This window comes from Camelina sativa, chromosome 17 (assembly GCF_030686135.1).
Source record: "Camelina sativa cultivar CO46 ecotype springtype chromosome 17, ASM3068613v1".
In the NCBI taxonomy this organism is placed as follows: domain Eukaryota; kingdom Viridiplantae; phylum Streptophyta; class Magnoliopsida; order Brassicales; family Brassicaceae; genus Camelina; species Camelina sativa.
Window position 1 is genome coordinate 28,128,810 of NC_141896.1, and position 19,687 is coordinate 28,148,496.

Here is a 19,687-nt window from a genome sequence, read left to right on the forward strand (position 1 = left end):
AAAGGTTTTACAAGTTATTTAAAAGGTTTTACAAGTTATTTAAAAGGTTTTACAAGTTATTTCAAAAGATTTAATAAGGTTTACAACCGTTTTCAAAAGGTTTTTTAAAGTGATTAAATGTAAGTTACCTGAGTATGAGTAGAAGTAAAATCATCAGAATTGCCAGAATATTGACTTGAAGAAGCAACAGGAGAACAATAAAAACGAGGAACACCCTCGACATATGGATTTGGTATTGGTTGACCCTGAAAGTACAAATCAATGGTTTTTAAAAGGTTTTACAAGTTATTTAAAAGGTTTTACAAGTTATTTCAAAGGATTTAATAAGGTTTACAACCGTTTTCAAAAGGTTTTTTAAAGTGTTTAAATGTAAGTTACCTGAGAATGAGTAGCAGTAAAATCAACAGAAGTGCCAGTATGTTGACTTGAAGAAGCAGCAGGAGGATCACTCTCGACATATGGATTTGGTATTGGTTGACCCTGAAAGTACAAATCAATGGTTTTTTAAAAGATTTTACAAGTGATTTCAGAGGATTTAATAAGGTTTACAACTGTTTTCAAAAGTTTTTAAAACGGGTTGAAAAGGCAGTAAATTACCTGAGTATGAGTATAAACATCAATAACATTCCCAACTAACAAATTTGAGCTTGTTTGATCCTGAAAGGATTTGTAAAGTATTTAAAACGTTTTACAAGTGTTTTCAAAGATTTTTATAAGGTTTTGTAAGCAATAAATAATTTAAAATTCTAAAGTAGAAAGTTACCTGAGTAACAGCAGTAACATTCTCAATAAAAGGAGTAGAGCTAGGTTGACCCTGATAAAGAAACATTCCTCAAATCAGTTACTTTTCTAAAACAATATTAGAAAGAACAAGAAATGAGTTTACTAAAACTACCTGCTCTACAATCTCACAAAAATCCTCAACAGTAACACATAGATGAAGAACTCCTCCACTTTGTGCATATTTGAGTTTAAAAGCTTCAAGCTGCCTATCATTTCTAATAAAGATAGGAATACTACCTATAGTAGAAGACTTAGCAGGCAATGAATAACTAAGCTTTAAACATTGTGCCTGAATATCAATGTCAAAATCTTCTAATAGAATTTTTACCAACTCACTAAATCTAGTATTCTCATCAATGTTAATCAAAGAAGCTCCCCTTTCATTATCCATCTCAAATTCCCAATGAATGTTGTTGTTCAACTTCCACAAACCACATACTGAATACAATTCAATCATTTGTACATCCAAACAAATCCTGAGAAAACAAACCAATACAACTACATTAAAAGAAGAGAGATCCGAACAACTATATCAAAGAATAACAGTAGATGTCCAAAGATCTAATAAAGGACATTATTATCACGAACAGATCTAAAAGAGCAAGTGTTAAGACCTAAAAAAATTCTGACATCTAATTTGAAATCGAAACAACAATCTAATAGCTAACACAAAATTGAAATTGAAATCAAAACAAAAATACAGAAACAAGCTTACACGATGGGAGAAAAAGACTTTATTATCACAAACAGATCTAAAAGAGCAAGTGATTAAGACCTAAAAAAATTCAATTTATAACGGCGGAGGAGAGATTTGCTTTATAAGACCTAAAAATTCAATTGCTCAATACGATGGGAGAAGAAGAGACGAAGACGAAGACGATGGGAGAAACAATGATAACGGCGGAGGAGAGATCCGACCGGAGAAGGAGAGAAGAAGAGACGAAGACGAAGACGAAGTAGGTCGACGGCGAAGGTATAATTATAAAACAAGGACAAAAATGTCTTTAAAAAATAATGGAAGGGTATAATTAAAAATGATCATGAAAGGGGGTATTATTAAAAAGGGGTATCAAAGAAAGGGCATTAGTAACAAATTCTCTTAAATGATTTAGATATGTAAATATTTAATCGAGAATTCATCTCTAGTGTCCCTATACCAGAAATTCATCTCTGCATTACCCCCACTTAATCTCACTACCCCTTTTTTTAACGAAAGGACGAAACTACCCTTCTAACAATTTTTAAAGAATAGTTGTACCATATATCTCCTAGTTGCACCTTGCATAGTTGTACCAGTTGCACCATAATAGTTGTACCAGTTGCACCCTAGTTGTACCAGTTGTACTGCGCATAGTGGGATTCGAACCCTGGGCGCGCGCGCGTGCGCATGGAGCTCACAACCACTAAGCTACTGTGATTTTCGTTGAACAATTACTTATTTAATTATATTTAACCTAAAACAATCTTCATTAATGGTAATATTGTCCTTTTACCATTGAGGGAGTTTTGAGAATTTGTTTTGATAGAAAGGGTGTTATGAGATTTTAGCTCTATTTAATCTTAGTTTTATAAATAAATTTAAGTTTTACAGTTTTCTAAATAGTTTGTTATTGTTTCCTAAGATTTCTAAAACAATAAATAGAATCTGTTTAATTATTTTATTACATAATTTTGAAATAATTTTATTATTATTTTATAAAATAATTTCGAAATTATTTTATTAATGATTTCTTGTAATCTAATAAATTAATAATTACTATTTTTTGGATAATCATTTTCAGGTTACAAATAATTAATATTAAGATTCTGTTATTATATTTTGTATTAAAATATAGTGGCATTTTGTGTAATATTTTACATGAGTAAGGTTATTTGTTTAAAGGGTTGCTTAAATAAGTATATAGATTTAATATTTACCAGAAAAATATGAACTTTTTTCTTCGCTATAAAAATAAGTGAAATATTTTTTAGCTGACAAAAAAACATAAACTATTACTTTTTTCCAATTTTCTATCGTCATCGGCCGTCAACGGCATTGTGACTGGGTTACTATATTTGGAAAGAAATTCCAAAAAAATCTATATTATTTAATTTTGCCACAAAAATACAGGATTATTTTTTTCGTTGCCAGAAAACTAGATAGATCAAATAACAGTGAAATCAAATCCTCGTACATAGAAGCCTTGTTTAAAAATTCAGAAATTTAACAAGGATTAACTGTGACAAGTTTTAAAGTTATTTTATTATATTAATAATAAAAATAAAAAATGTTACTATTAAATATATGTATAGTTATATCCATATTAATAGAAAATATCAAATAAAATAAAAAATATAATACAGTTTTCAAAATGGCTATTGAAACAACCCGACCCGTTTTTTTTATAATATATAATTAAGCATCACTTGCTACTTAATTAAACCAACAATATCAACATCACTAACCACCCATAATACCAATAACAAGCACAAACAGAATAATAAAATCATACTAATCTCCAATATATATCGTCAATATAATATCAATCCTAACAATTTTATCCAACAACCTAGCATGCTTCTATACAAGGTTCCAACAAAATATACACATAACCTCAACACAATAACCGAGACCCTAGATCATCCTCCTCCTTATCGCCATGATTCCACGTCACATACCTGCACACCACAAACAACAATTGAGATGCAAGAGTATTATCACAAATACTCAATGAGGCGATCCTCCCATCTACTAGGCTATACACACAAGAAAAAAGACAAACACAAACAATACACAAAACAAGCAAACCGGACAATTCTGAACACATCCGTGACTCTGCAATATTGCGCTGACATACACACCACTTACATCGACTGACGCAAGGAGTGCATCGGTCGAAGCAACCTCCAAATCCCTAGTTGTGTCGACCGATGCAATGTTCATCGTCTCCATCAAATCCGTAACTACATCGACCTATGCAATGTCCATCATCTCCATCAAATCTCTAACTGCATTGATCAATGCAGTTGCGCAAAGCATCGCCGAAACGATCTCCAAACACACAAAAACACACATCCAATCGCTTAAATAAGCCATGGTCCCGCACTCACCTTGATTTAGAAAGAAAAGGACGAAGAACAGCAAAATCCAAGCCTTCTAGAAGCCTCCAAACGTCACTCCACGTTCAGATCTCCCTTCCCGCAGACATATCCCTCTAGAAACAGGCACACAAGACTCACAAAATGATTTTACAGAAATCTATCTTTCTCTCAACTTCCAGAAACGATAAAAGGCTAAAACCCACACTAACTCGTCGAGTTTCCCATTTATACACAGCCCCTAGGGCTTCCAACCCAGAACACAGCCAAATTGAGTGTTTCACTTAGTCGTACCGCATAAACCGAACCTTGCTTTGATCGATGCACTCCCTAAATCGGGAATCCGGTTCACGGGCGTTACAATTCTCTCCCACCAACAAGGATTCATCCTCAAATCCCGCAGTACCGTCCATCTACCAAAGGCTTCTGTGAAACCGCCACCACGGCCCGCACGTCACCCAAGGTTCCTGGTGCAACTGTTGCAACCGTTCCCACCACCACGTGAGCCAGCGGTCCACATAACCTGACCCCACAAATCAGCACAACCCAAAAACAAAGATCACTCCTGACCTTCGAGATCTACATCTAGTCACTATGCTCATATCCACGTCCTAGACATTGTTTGCCCCTCACTCATACATACTCATGTTGCAACCTTCGAACTGCACTGCCTGCACTCTTAGACCGTCATCCTCGAGCCATACGGTCTCACTCTTGGATCGTCGGCCTCGAGGTTTCGGTACCAAGGGAACTAATCATCCCCTCCAAGGAACTAATCATCCTCTAGGAGAACTAATCATCTCCTCTACCGCTCTCAGGGTTGCAACCCCTCAAGCCCGCGGTGCACCAGGAGAACTAATCATCCCCTCCGAAGAACTAATCATCTCCTCAGGAGAGATAATCATCTCCTCCAGAGAACTACTCATCTCCCCAGGAGAACTAATCATCTCCTCATGAGCAAACAAGTCATAACGCCTACAAGCATCTCTCGACTGGAACTAACTCTCATGGTTTGCGTAAACATCGCAATGTCCTACTAACCATCATATTCCCTCACTGGAATATCACCACCACCATGACCACTCTTCAGGCCAACTCTAGAAAATCCCCGCCACTTGGGTGTTTACATATGCTCTTACCGAAATAGATAAGTTATAATTATTCATAAAACTTTCCATTTCCAAAACCGCATAATCATTTAAACCATTACACATAAAGATTCCATAAGAACTAATCATCTTATTAAGTCTTCAAATGCAACAATCGTTTACAAATCCAAAATAAAATACTTCAAAACCAACAAAAACAAGAAAGAATCTAAACTTCAGGATGAGTGCTTGGCCCTTCCTTCGGCAGCTTTTCTGCCACCGTTATCTGCTGAAACTTTGGACACTGAGGCCGGATATGCCCCACCTCTCTGCAGTAGAAACACACTCAAATGTTTCCTTTCATCCCACTCCTCTTGGGACAGGTTACCAACCTATGATCCATGCTCCCACACTCGTAGAATCCCTGACCACCTTGGTTTGTCACTTGTGTGTCCTCTCGCTTCCTCTTATGTCCTTGCACCGGCTTGTTTCCCTTGCTCGGAATGCTCTGCTCTAGCGTCTCCTATGTCTGAACGGTTGGACTAACCACCCCGACCTGCTCCCTCAGTTCATCCTCGATTTCAGCTGCGGTCTCCACCAGCTCCGCCCTCGTGGCGTAACTCCTATAATGGACCTTCAAGTCGTCACGAAGCACCCTCATGAACCTTCTGACCTTAGACTCCTCAGACTCCATCGCTCGGCCCCCATACACCAGAACGAGTCCCCTACGCCAACTGCAAGATTGTACCTCCATCAAGTCTAGCGCCTCTCGAGGAAAATACTTGCGGTTGAACTCCTCCATGAAGTCAACCAGAGTCATCTCACTCCGCGCCCTCGTGGCCGCCACAAACCTCCACCACAAGTGAGCATCACCTACCAGGTTGCAAACCCCTATGTCCACCCATTACTCCTGAGGACATCTGGGAGACTGAAAGTTGCTTTCACTCTTGTCCTCCACACATCTGTAGCTGTAGGGTCGATACCACCCGGGAAACGCTCAGTATTGATCATGCCCATCTCCCTAAGTATGGTGACGTACTGGGAATGGACTCCTTCTCCTGCAGCCACCGGCTGCTGCACCTCCACCGCCACATGTAGCACTTCCGGAGCCTACGCCTGTACAACTCCCGGCAACCGCTCCAACAGCTGCCCCAACAAGCCCGCTAGGTCAATACCTCCACAAGGGGCTGTACCTACTGGAACTTCCGCACATGTAAGTCCAGTACCACTATCCAACACGGCACCGACACCACCAACACCGGTTCCACCGACGCCTACGGCCCCATTGGTACCACCACCGGCCACACTCATGGACCCATCCTGGAATGCCTGCGACTCGCTGAAGCCGTCCACCGTCACACTCTGATCCACGGTATCACTAGCAACTGGGTCTCTGCCTCTATCACGACAACGACTACGTCCGTGTCCACGACCAGCAACTGCTCTAACTCTAACTATTTTCTCTACCAGGAGAGAAGGCTAAGCACACAATTGAAACCACATACTCAAACACACAACTTACCGTGGAATCTCAATGAAGGCTCGGAGAGGATGATACTAGGACTTCATACCAAATGCAAATTGACTAACCACTAATAATAAATTTCATCACACAGCATCATGCATCAACCAATTAAATTTCTAAACCACTCTAAACCATCCATTAACCTGCCCAAGAATCGTAAGGGCTCTGATACCAAACTGAAACAACCCAACCGATTTTTTTATATAATATATAATTAAGTATCTCATACTATTTAATTAAACCAAAACCATCAACGTCACTAACCACCCATAATAACAATAACATGCACATCGGAATACATAAAATCATACTCATCTCCAATATATATCGTCAATACAATATCATTCATAATCATTCTATCCAACAACCTAGCATGCGTCTATACAAGGTTCCAACAACGTATAAACATAACCACAACACAATAACCGAGACCCAAAAACGTAAACCGTTTCAAAAAAAAAAAAAAGACAGTTCGGAACCGAACTCATATTCCACTTTAAAAAATTTATCGATATCCTGGTGTGAAATTAAACTTTGGGTTCGGCTTATCCCTTGACTAAGAGTTAATACGTTGTGACGCAGGTTGATCATCACAATCTAGAGTGTTATTTCACAATCCGACCTTCGAACTACAACAAAGGAGGTAAGCCGAGCCCAATATCTCACCCTTCGCAAAAGCGCGCATTGCTCGGGAAAAAATTACTTAATTATGGAGTCTTCTCCACATTGTTTTACATAGTATTACTTGATGTAAACCGGGAGACGTCCTGCTACTTGTAAAGTTCTGAATAGAAATAAAAACTGACACTTCAATTCATGCAACAGTTTTATCTAGTCTGCCTAAGTTAATTTAAACTTGGGCATGCCCAACAGCAACCTCCTGCACATTCATCTTGTGTTGGTTTGGCATAGGCCACAATAGTTGCAGCCCGGCTATCTCCCATTCCTCGGGACGGATCTCTAATGCCCTGGCTTTCTGTTGAGCTTCATCGAGACAACATTTGATCTTCCTTTTCTTTACCTTTAGCGCAGCGACTTTCACTTCCAGTTCCGCTAGGCAATTATCAATTTTTTGCTTCTTCAAATGAAAGTATTGGAGATCGCGGCATTGTTCTTAATGCATAATTCTGATCTGAAAATACAATAGTGTTAAAATGCGAACAAGCATATAAATCTGAAAAGAGTACACATATATCTACCTGATTGACGAATGCGTGAGCTTCGACAATTTCGGAGTCATCTGTATGCTCGCTCACATTGAAGGGTTTCACATCTCTAGGTGTGAAGTCGCCACTAGAGATTATTCCTGGTTCGTTACTTCTAGGAATTGAATTCGCCTCAAAGAATCAATCACCTCAGTATGCATATATGCAATCCTCTGCAGATTGGACTTTTCTTCCTCAAGAACCTTCCCGCGGGAATCCAGGTCAGAAATCCCCTGCTCAAACTGAGCGATGGCTTCATCCTTCTTAACTATAGCACCCTCCAACTCGTAAATCTTCGACTCTTTGAGTTCGTCCGTGATACGGAGCCGGTCGAAGCATTCTTTCATCCTCTGAAAGTGAAATTTGAAGGTCGATAGCGATTAAAGTCACCTATCGTACATCAAAGCCATGGAGTTAGCACGGGCGGAGGTCTACATGTTCAGAAAGGACATGTTCAGACAAATCATAGCTGAAGCGAGGATTGGGCGAAATAAAGATATTGCTTTTCGAACTCAAACTCGCTCGGCTCAGGAAGAATCACTGAGGAGATCTTCAGATTTTGGAAAAGTTCACCAGTGGCTGCCCGATTCATGACAAGAAGAACTTCCCCAAAGTAGTCAAAAACGAACTGGTCAGTTCGGTTGTAAAACGACCCAACCCATTTTTTTATAATAAAAAAAAAATAATAATAATAAATAAACTACAACTAGTGGTTCCATATCCACTAGCCACCTAACCACAATCACAACCAACAGCAGAATAACAAATACCAATATCCAATAAATATCCAATAGCTATCACATAAACAATATCCAAAATTCAACCAACAGAAAACATAGAACCAGCAACCTAGCAATGTTTCTAATGACCCAAATCTAACAACCTAGCAATGCTAGACAACAACCAATCGAGTTCCTAGAACATCCTCCTCTTCATTGCCTTGATTTCACGATCACACTTTGCATTTACCTGCACCACAAACACAAATTGGAATGCATGAATTTTTTATAAACACTCAGTAAGGCAATCTTCCCATCTATTGGGCTATACACACAAGAAATAGAGACATCTCGAACCATCAACCAACAATCAAGAATCAACAATAACAAACCAGGACTCTGCATCGACCGACACCAGTTGGGGTTGCATCGACCGACACATGATATGCATCGACCGATGCAAGGTTCACTTGCATCGACCAATACTCCCATTGCATTAACTGACGCATGCTCGACATAGCACGCAAACTTAGGTTTTACGCGCCGTCCTCGCACTTGCATCGACCGATGCACATGCCGAGCATTGTTTTCCCCGAAGCTTCTTGCAGGATCTTCGTTCCTACAACCACAAAAACTTAATCCCAAGCCACAAGAAAGCTTTCAGACGTCCCAAATAACAATCTACAAGTCTAACAACACATAACAAGCAAATCAGAGAGATCTCCAGCTTAGATAAGCCATGGTCATGCACTTACCTTTCCCAAGACGATTCTGAACCTCAAACAAGCAAGAAAACACTTCCAGGAAGCTCCTACAACGATCTCAGCTACAGATCTCTACAGGAACAGCCTCAAACTCCCAAGATTTCACCAAGAACACTTAGAACTCTTTTTCTCTCTTCCTTTCTCTCAAAAACGGCTAAACTTGCCTAATGAGACAAAAACTCGAGTTAAGGGTTTTCCTAACCCAAAATGCATCGTTTAACTTAAACTCATCCGCAGAAAACCAACCTTGCATCGACCGATGCAACCCCTAAACTGGGATTTTGGTTCGCGGATGTTACAATTCTCCCCCACCAACATAGATTCGTCCTCGAATCTTGAACAACCATCAGCTAAGGACTCCCGTGCAACCGTCTCCACGGCCTGCACTCCTCCGACCAATCTACGAAAGGTCACCTCTAGGTGATAGACTCACGCTCAAGGCATTATTTGCTCTCGACTTTTGGACTTTCCTTTACTTATAGGTCTCAACCTTGAGTTTTTGTTGGCTTCATCAGGCCTAAGCGTGCATGCCATAATGTATAAGGAAGTCTAATATTTGTCTCTCGGGTTGCCACCCTACAGCGCGCCCCCGGATCGTCATCCGAAGTCGATATACCAACCATACTCCCAAGCCAAAAAGTCTTGGAATATGGCAGTACTAGGAGAATCAAAGTCCCCCAAGAGTCGCAAGCAAACAATTCTGAACACGTCTGAGTCCTATCCCTATCCAGGTTTCCTTCCCATGGCTCACGTAAAACATCACAATGTCCTACAAACCACATATCCCCTCACTGGAATACCTCATGACCACGCATGGATCACATACATGCCACAAGGGCCGCCACGAAGGTCAAAAAAATGTCCTAAACAGAACCGCCACCAAGGCGAAACAAATGTCCTAAACAGGACCGCCACCAAAGCCAAACAAATGTCCTAAACAGGACCGCCACCAAGGCCACTCGTCCCGAAGGACCGTCACAAAGACCACTTGTCCTAAAGGACCGTCACGAAGACCACTCGTTCCGAAGGACCGCCTAAACATGCAACATTGACTAAACAGCCCGCCACAAAAGCCACACAATTGGCTCAAAAGTCCGCCACTAAGGCCACACAAGCCCATCCAAGGCTCACAACCACTAAAAATGGACAAATTCTAACTCATATAAAACTTTCCATTTTTAGAACTTTCCACTTAGAAACTTCTATTTCAGGAAAATTTCTCTCAAAACCACCGCCTCGCAGAAATTTTGTACCCCTAACCCCACCTCATCTTGTTACTTAGTCGCACAACCAACCAGCCCTAAGCGACCAAGTAAACAAGAGAGATGGGCTGGAATACTCCATTCCCGCTCCAGCCACGAATTACAGATGGGACGAGGCTAGACAAGCTCAAGTCGCGGCTTGCTTCTCAAACCACTTCTTAAATCTTGCCTTCATCCTCGCCTCAGGCTCCCAAGTTTGCTCCTCAACACCGTCACAGTCCCAAAGGACTCTCATCAAAGGAATCTTCTTCTTCCGAAGTTCCTTGATCCTCCTCCTGAGAACCCTCACTGGTCTCGCCTCCAAAGTCATGTTAGGCTGAAGATCTTCATGAATCTTAGCCAACAACTAATCATCCTCACGGAGACACTTCTGCAACATAGAAATATAGAAAACCTTATGGAACGCACGCATAACCTCAGGCAACTCCAGCCTATATGTTACCGGTCCCACCCGCTCAACCACTCTGAACGGACCCATAAACCTCAGACTCAACTTAGTCTTTGTCAATGACCTATTCGGACCCTGCAACATGGCCATCTTGAGGTACACTCTGTCTCCTACCTGAAACTCAAGTTCTCTCCTCCTCTCATCAGCATAACTCCTCTGCCGATCCTAAGCTTCTTTCATGTTCAGCTTAAGCACCCAAATCTTCTCTGAGGTCTCCTGAACAAAATCCACCCCGAACATGCTCCTTTCCCTCACTTGAGTCCAGCATAACGGTGTACGGCATGGTCTCCCATACAAAGCCTCATAAAGAGCCATCTTAATACTCGCTTGATAATTGTTGTTGTAAGCAAACTCTACTAGGTTCAGGTGATCTACCCAATGGCCACCCCAATCCAACACACACATCCTCAACAAATCCTCCAGCGTCTAGATCGTCCTCTCTGACTGTCCATCGGTTTGGGGATGATAAGTTGTACTCATATGCACCTTAGTGCCCATCTCTGCCTGAAATGCCTTCCAGAACACTGAAGTGAACTTAGAATCCCTGTCAGACACAATGCTAGCTGGCACCCCATGCAGTTTGACTATCTCCCTCACATACTTCTTAGCAAAGATTGCTGCTCCATCAGTCTTTTTAATGGCCAGAAAATATGCTGACTTAGTCTACCGGTCCACAATGACCCAAATAGCATCAAAAGTCCGAGACACTAGCAATCCTACCACAAAATCCATCGTGATCATATCCCTCTTCTACTCAGGAATGGGTAGACTCTTCAGTAACCCGCCTGGAACCTGATGCTCTGCCTTCACTAGCTGACACACATCGTACTTTGCGACCCAACTAGCTATATCCTTCTTCATCCCGACCCAGTGATAGTACCTCTTGAGATCACGGTACATCTTAGTCGCTACTGGATGAATAGAAAACTTGCTCGCATGACCCTCTCTTAGGATCTCCTGCCTCAACTCCTCATCCTTGGGCACACAAACCCGACCGTGCACCAAGATAGTTCCATTATCTGAGACCTGATACTCTGAATCAACATCCTTTGAGGCATTCACCAGCCCCAAATCCATCTCCTGAGCCAACCGCACCCTACTCAGAAGATCTGCTCTATCAACCGCCTCCAAACCCAATGGTTCCTGAGAAACAGCACACAACCTCAAAGCACTGATCTCTCCTACTAGAGACTCCATCTCTTGCTCCTGAGCCGAAGCTACCCTCTTCCAACTCAGAGCATCTGCAACCGTGTTAGCCTTACCGGGGTGATAAGCTATTTCCAAATCATAATCTGCCACAAGCTCCATCCACCGTCTCTGTCTCAAATTCAGCTCAGGCTGAGTGAATACATACTTTAGGCTCTTATGATCTGTAAACACCTGTACCTTTACAACATAAAGATAAGATCTCCAAATCTTCGGGGCAAAAACTACAGCAGCCATCTCCAAATCATGAGTAGGATAGTTTCCCTCATGCGTCCGCAACTACCGCGAAGCGTAGGCAATCACCTTCCCATGCTGCATCAACACACACCCCAAACCAACTCTAGATGCATGATTGCATCAGTATAAACCACATAGGGTTCTCCCTGCTCAGGCAAAGTCAATACTGGTGTAGTAGTCAACATCTCCTCAAGGCTTGCAAAGCCCTCCTCACACTCCTGTGATCAAACAAAAGGAACATCCTTCACAGTCAACTTAGTCATAGGGCGTGCCCTACTTGCAAAACTCTGTACAAACCTCCTGTAGTAACCTACCAAACCAAGGAAACTCCTGATCTCTGTGGCATTCTGCGGTCTAGGCCAATCCCTGATAGCCTGAATCTTCTCCGGATCTACAGAAACCCCCTCTGCAGAAACAATGTGACCCAGAAAACACATCTCACCCTGCCAAAAACTGCACTTGCTCAACTTAGCAAACAACTTCTGCTCCCGCAGCTTCTCCAGAACTGCCCTCAAATGCACTGCATGCTCCTCAGGACTCTTAGAATAAACCAGGATATCATCGATAAAAATGATGACTGACACGTCCAGGAACTCCTGAAACGCGCTGTTCATCAATCTCATTAACGCTGTTGTCGCGTTAGTCAACCCGAAAGGCATCAGCACAAACTCATAATGCCCATACCTCGTCCTGAAAGCCGTCTTCCTCACATCTGCCTCATCTACAGTATCTGATGATAACCCAACGCCAGATCTACCTTGGAGAACCAAGTAGCACCCCTCAACTGATCCAAAAACTCATCGATCATAGGGAGAGGGTACTTGTTCTTCATAGTGACCCGGTTCAAACCCCATTAATGTATACACAAGCGGAGACTTCCGTCCTTCTTCTTAACAAACAACACTAGCGCTCTCCACGATAAAGTGATAGGTCGAAAGAATCCCCTGCTCAACAAATCCTCTGGTTACTTCCTCAGCTCTACTAAACTAATAATCAAGTATGCCAACATCACCTCGCCGCCACCTGAATATCACCAATAAAAAATCCTTGAGAACTGATCATCTCATCTGTGACCATTCTTCAGGTCATCTATTAAACATTTCACCTCTCCGGCATTTCACATCCCGTTTCCAAAAATAGACAAGTCCCAACTATTCATAGAACTTTCTATTTATGGAAACTTTCCTTTTTTGGAACTTTCTATTCTTCCTTTTCAATGAAACTTTCCATAATTAGAATCACATAATTTCTTAACCTATTCCACATCAAGATTTCATAAGAACTAATCATCTTATTAACTCTTCTCCAACAACATTGTCAGTAAATCCGCAATACGGTCATCTCAGTCTGAGCAAAACCTGTCACCACACTCACAGCACCCGCTAGATCTCCAGCAACACCAGTAAGCACATCGACCACACAACTAAAATCCAAGATTAAACCACCATCAACTCTCAAGGTCTACATTCCGTTGTTATGTTTATAAGCACGTCCTAGGCATAGCTTGCTCCAAACTCCTCCACCCATAGGTCGCAACCTTTGGGCCATACCGATCTCACTCTTAGACCAGCGTCTTCGAGTTATACCATCTCACACTTGGACCACAATCCTCAAGATCTCGGTAGCAGGAGAACTACTCATCACCTCAGGGAAACATCATCCCCTCTACCACTCTCGGAGCCCCCAGCCCCTCTAGCTATCGGTATTCAGGGAAACCACCATCCCCTCAATAGCAACAATCCTTAAAGACTATAAACATCTTCCGACCAAAAGTATTTCCTGTGGTCCGAGTATAACATTGCAATGTTACACCTGCCCACTCAACTTCTAATATCCAACTGGATTACCCACCAAACAGAGAAATATATGCTCCAACTATATATGTCCACATATCCGCCTCTCTAGGCTCGCACCGGTCATCTACAACTGCTCGATCCTCCTAATATAAGATGGAAAGTCCTCAACATCCCCAGCCCTCGGCTGCACCCCGCCACATGCGGCACAACTGGAGCCTCCACTGGTACCCCTCTCGGTAACCGCTCCAAGAGCACGCCAACAGATCCACCAAGCGATCATCTCGACCCTGGGCTCAACCTGCTGCAACCCCACACCTGGGTTCCCAGCACCCTCGGCATTCTCACCGGCTAACCCTCTCTGGTCCCTCCTGATACGCTTACGACCCTCTGACGTACCTCCTCATGGAACTCTGTTTCTCAAGTCACTCTTATAACATTTTTTGTTTCTCAAGTATTTTTTCGGTGAAACAAACATAAAAATTAGACGGAAAGAATTATGTACTCATCAAACCGATTATACTGATTCGATTCAACTATTTTGTAGAGAACAAAAACCTAAAAGGAGAATGTCACAAAAATCGAAACGGATAAATATTATAGGAATCAGTTGATGGTCAATAATTAAGATATGAAATAAGAAAACAACTATTTAAGTTTTAATCAAGCTTCGAGTTTTCTTGCATGAGTATTAAGGTTTCGATTCAAATATTTATATTCACTTTGAGGAGAACGAAAAATCTAAACGAAGAATGTGACTTTTATTTATAATATATGATAAGTACACAATAATATATCAAAGGAAACAGTTTTGATGGCTAATAAATAGGAGATATATGACGAAAACAACTATATATATATATAAGTTCTTATTTATAAGCATGTTGTTCAGTCCATTTTCGGGCTGTCTGATCAAATTTGAATCTATCATTCTTAAACTGCTTCCCAATCTCAGGTACAAGAGGATCATCTGGGTTTGGGGCCGCCAATAGTGAAGTTATGGATAGGAGCACCTGTTGTATATATATTAACAAAATTAATACTCAATGATGAAAGACAATGAAACATAATGAGAAAGCACAAAGTGAACAATATAAAAACAAAATATTTGAGTAGAGTTTTTGAACCTTTTCAACGGTGAGAGAAGGAGTCCACTTGTCTTTAAGAATGTCAAGACAAATCGATCCATTGGAATTGATATTTGGATGGTAAATCCGTGTTTCGAAAGTAAACTATATAAGAAAGAAAAAACGTAAAACATATTTACTTTTGTAGTTAAAAAACGAAAGTTAATCTCTATCAAAATACAATATTTTTATAAATATATAACCTACCTTGGGTGGTTTAAAAGGATAGTCATTAGGAAACTCAATGCGGATCTGAAAGATGCCACCAACATAGGGAGTACCTTCGGGTCCGTAAATCGTTGTCTTCCATTTGAATACATTTGTTTCTTCTGTACCTTTTGTTTCTTTTGTACCTTTTGTTTCTTCTAAACCTATATTGATACATATCACCAACAAACAATATTATTATAGTTGACACCTAGAAAAATTCTAATAGTTTACGTATAAGTGTGATTGTGACTACAAACATGTTATTTACATTAAGAAATGTGAATACAATTTATTTATATAATGTAAAGAGAGAAAACAAAAACTACTAACCAATACTGTACAAAGAGTCTTTGGATTTCATGGCCTTGAGTTCCATCAGAATTCGCTGTGTTGCTCTAGCCTTCACCGACATTTTTTACAATTACTCACCAAACTATTTATATATATACCTTTGCATAAAATGAAATAAGTTGTCAGTATGATGGTGTTATAAACTGTGAAGACTGTGAAGTAGAAATTAAAATAGATAAAAATGAATCGCTTACTAGGAAGATGTTAGTATGAATTGTGTTGTAATGGTATCGGGCTATATATATTGTTACAAAAAATGGACATAATCAATGTCTACATAATTATATAGTCACTAATAATTATATAATATCTTTTTATAGTATCTCTGCTTTTATGTATTGTCTACATGCATGATAAAAACAAATCTTGCCTATATAAACAGAATTTATAACCATTGATGGTATATGATTAATTGCTTTGATTATTATTTAGGAATTTAAATCAATCTATGTATTAGTTCAAAAAATAAAAGCCAGCGTGCAAAATTTATCAGATTTCATTAGCAAACTGGCTAACAAAAAAAAAAAATACTTTATTTAAAAAAGGGGGAAATTCCTCAAAAATACACAAATTACTAGATAATAACCCGCGCTGGTAGCGCGAGAAATGTTTTTTTATTTTGTTATTTGTTAATATTATGTTTATGTTGTATCATTCATTTACATGTTATATAATATAGTACTATATAGTGAATTTTGATTCATATTAAACTACTAATAGGTAGCCTGGAAACTACTACCGATACCGTATTAGGCCTGTTTTTCGGTTTGTATCCGTCCCGAAAAAGGTACCCGCAGCTTTAGGGTCGAGTGAAGGGTATAATAATTATATTATCCATGAATAATGATCGAGTATCGGATATTAATTTAATTTTTGATCTTCTCGTTACCCGTCTCATTACCCGTTTTATTACCCTACTCATAAATACACGTTAATATTGTGTAGAATAATGTTACCAGCGTGAGGAAATATTTATGTAAATTTGGATTTGTTTGTTACAACATAATAGTAGAAAATTTATTAATCCTATACATTTTATAAAATCATATATTTAATTTACTTAAGGTCATACTCTGATTTCGACCCTTAGTTGGTACTACTATTTTGGTTTGGTGCAATATCAAATTCGTTAATTATACATTCGGTAAAGCCAAAAAAATCTAACAAAACATGTATTGACCCGTGATTTGGTATTATAAATTGATGTGATCGTGTTTAGAGATCTTAATATACCAAATTTACAAATTGAAGTTACTGGTATAACATGTTGTATATTAATTTTATAGGTGAAAATTACAATTAGGTTATGTATATTATCAATATTATACACTTAGTATTATTTATATAGTGAATATTGTGTATAAACAATTAAGTTTTAGCCAATTAAATAGTTTGTTATTATTTCCTAAGATTTATGAAACAATAAATAGAGTTTTATTATTTTGTAAACAAATCTAAAATTTTCTTTTGTTAGTTATTAGAATAATTAAAATATAATAGCATTTTCGTAATATGTCACATCTGAACTGGTTAAATTTTTAACAACATAGCTTAAATAAGTATATAGATATATTTTAAAAATATAAAAAATGTTGTATCCTAATTTTAATATATATTTATTATTATTAAATGATTTAGATATGTAAATATTTAATCTTAGTTTTATAAATAAATTTAAGTTTTATAGTTTTCTAAATAGTTTGTTATTATTTCCTAAGATTTCTAAAACAATAAATAGAATCTGTTTAATTATTTTATTACATAATTTCGAAATAATTTTATTATTATTTTATAAAATAATTTCAAAATAATTTTATTAATGATTTCTTGTAATCTAATAAATTAATAATTACTATTTTTTGGATAATCATTTTCAGGTTATAAATAATTAATATTAAGATTCTGTTATTATATTTTGTATTAAAATATAGTGGCATTTTGTGTAATATTTTACATGGAGTAAGGTTATTTGTTTAAAGGGTTTCTTAAATAAGTATATAGATTTAATATTTACCAGAAAAATATGAACTTTTTTCTTCACCATAAAAATAAGTGAAATATTTTTTACCTGACGAAAAAACATGAACTATTAATTTTTTTCCAATTTTCTATCATCATCGGCCGTCAACGGCATTGTGACTGAGTTACTATATTTGGAAAGAAATTCCAAAAAAATCTATATTATTTAATTTTGCCACAAAAATACAGGATTATTTTTTTCGTTGCAGAAAACTAGATAGATCAAATAACAGTGAAATCAAATCCTCGTACATAGAAGCCTTGTTTAAAAATTCAGAAATTTAACAAGGATTAACTGTGACAAGTTTTAAAGTTATTTTATTATATTAATAATAAAAATAAAAAATGTTACTATTAAATATATGTATAGTTATATCCATATTAATAGAAAATATCAAATAAAATAAAAAATATAATACAGTTTTCAAAATGGCTATTGAAACAATCCGACCCGTTTTTTTATAATATATAATTAAGCATCACTTGCTACTTAATTAAACCAACAATATCAACATCACTAACCACCCAAAATACCAATAACAAGCACAAACAGAATAATAAAATCATACTAATCTCCAATATATATCGTCAATATAATATCAATCCTAACAATTTTATCCAACAACCTAGCATGCTTCTATACAAGGTTCCAACAACATATAAACATAACCTCAACACAATAACCGAGACCCTAGATCATCCTCCTCATCGCCATGATTCCACGTCACATACCTGCACACCACAAACAACAATGGAGATGCAAGAGTATTATCACAAATACTCAATGAGGCGATCCTCCCATCTACTAGGCTATACACACAAGAAAAAAGACAAACACAAACAATACACAAAACAAGCAAACCGGACAATTCTGAACACATCTGTGACTCTGCAATATTGCGTTGACATACACACCACTTACATCGACTGACGCAAGGAGTGCATCGGTCGAAGCAACCTCCAAATCCCTAGTTGTGTCGACCGATGCAATGTCCATCGTCTCCATCAAATCCCTAACTACATCGACCTATGCAATGTCCATCATCTCCATCAAATCTCTAACTGCATTGATCGATGCAGTCGCGCGAAGCATCGCCGAAACGATCTCCAAACACACAAAAACACACATCCAATTGCTTAAATAAGCAATGGTCCCGCACTCACCTTGATTTAGAAAGAAAAGGACGAAGAACAGCAAAATCCAAGCCTTCTAGAAGCCTCCAAACGTCACTCCACGTTCAGATCTCCCTTCCTGCAGACATATCCCTCCAGAAACAGGCACACAAGACTCACAAAATGATTTTACAGAAATCTCTCTTTCTCTCAACTTCCAGAAACGATAAAAGGCTAAAACCCACACTAACTCGTCGAGTTTCCCATTTATACACAGCCCCTAGGGCTTCCAACCCAGAACACAGCCAAATTGAGTGTTTCACTTAGTCGTACCGCACAAACCGAACCTTGCTTCGATCGATGCACTCCCTAAATCGAGAATCCGGTTCACGGGTGTTACAATTCTCTCCCACCAACAAGGATTCATCCTCGAATCCCGCAGTACCGTCCATCTACCAAAGGCTTCTGTGAAACCGCCACCACGGCCCGCATGTCACCCAAGGTTCCTGGTGCAACTGTTGCAACAGTTCCCACCACCACGTGAGCCAGCAGTCCACATAACCTGACCCCACAGATCAGCACAACCCAAAACCAAAGATCACTCCCGACCTTCGAGATCTACATCTAGTCACTATGCTCATATCCACGTCCTAGACATTGTTTGCCCCTCACTCATACATACTCATGTCGCAACCTTCGAACTGCACTGCCTGCACTCTTAGACCGTCATCCTCGAGCCATACAGTCTCACTCTTGGAT

At 39.0% G+C, this 19,687-nt stretch overlaps 1 protein-coding gene across 1 annotated transcript; it reads right to left on the bottom strand.

Annotated features, from left to right (window-relative positions):
* Nucleotides 1-14,852: 14,852 nt before the first annotated feature.
* Nucleotides 14,853-16,007, bottom strand: LOC147924404 (putative ubiquitin-conjugating enzyme E2 31). The gene is made up of 5 exons (XM_087493993.1): nt 15,991-16,007; nt 15,776-15,894; nt 15,443-15,606; nt 15,236-15,340; nt 14,853-15,121 (listed from the first exon to the last, which is right to left on the bottom strand). Exons 2-5 carry the CDS (start codon nt 15,855-15,857, stop codon nt 14,978-14,980), a joined length of 495 nt encoding a protein of 164 aa, XP_087350119.1. The 5' UTR covers nt 15,858-15,894; nt 15,991-16,007; the 3' UTR covers nt 14,853-14,977.
* Between the last annotated feature and the right edge of the window lie 3,680 nt (nt 16,008-19,687).

Excerpts from the sequence above, each read along its gene's own strand:
- LOC147924404 (XM_087493993.1), bottom strand. The coding sequence starts at position 15,857 with ATGTCGGTGAAGGCTAGAGCAACACAGCGAATTCTGATGGAACTCAAG. Across the intron at positions 15,607-15,775 it reads AGACTCTTTGTACAGTATTG|GTTTAGAAGAAACAAAAGGT; the intron begins GTTAGTAGTTTT and ends GTATCAATATAG. Across the intron at positions 15,122-15,235 it reads CTTCTCTCACCGTTGAAAAG|GTGCTCCTATCCATAACTTC; the intron begins GTTCAAAAACTC and ends TATATACAACAG.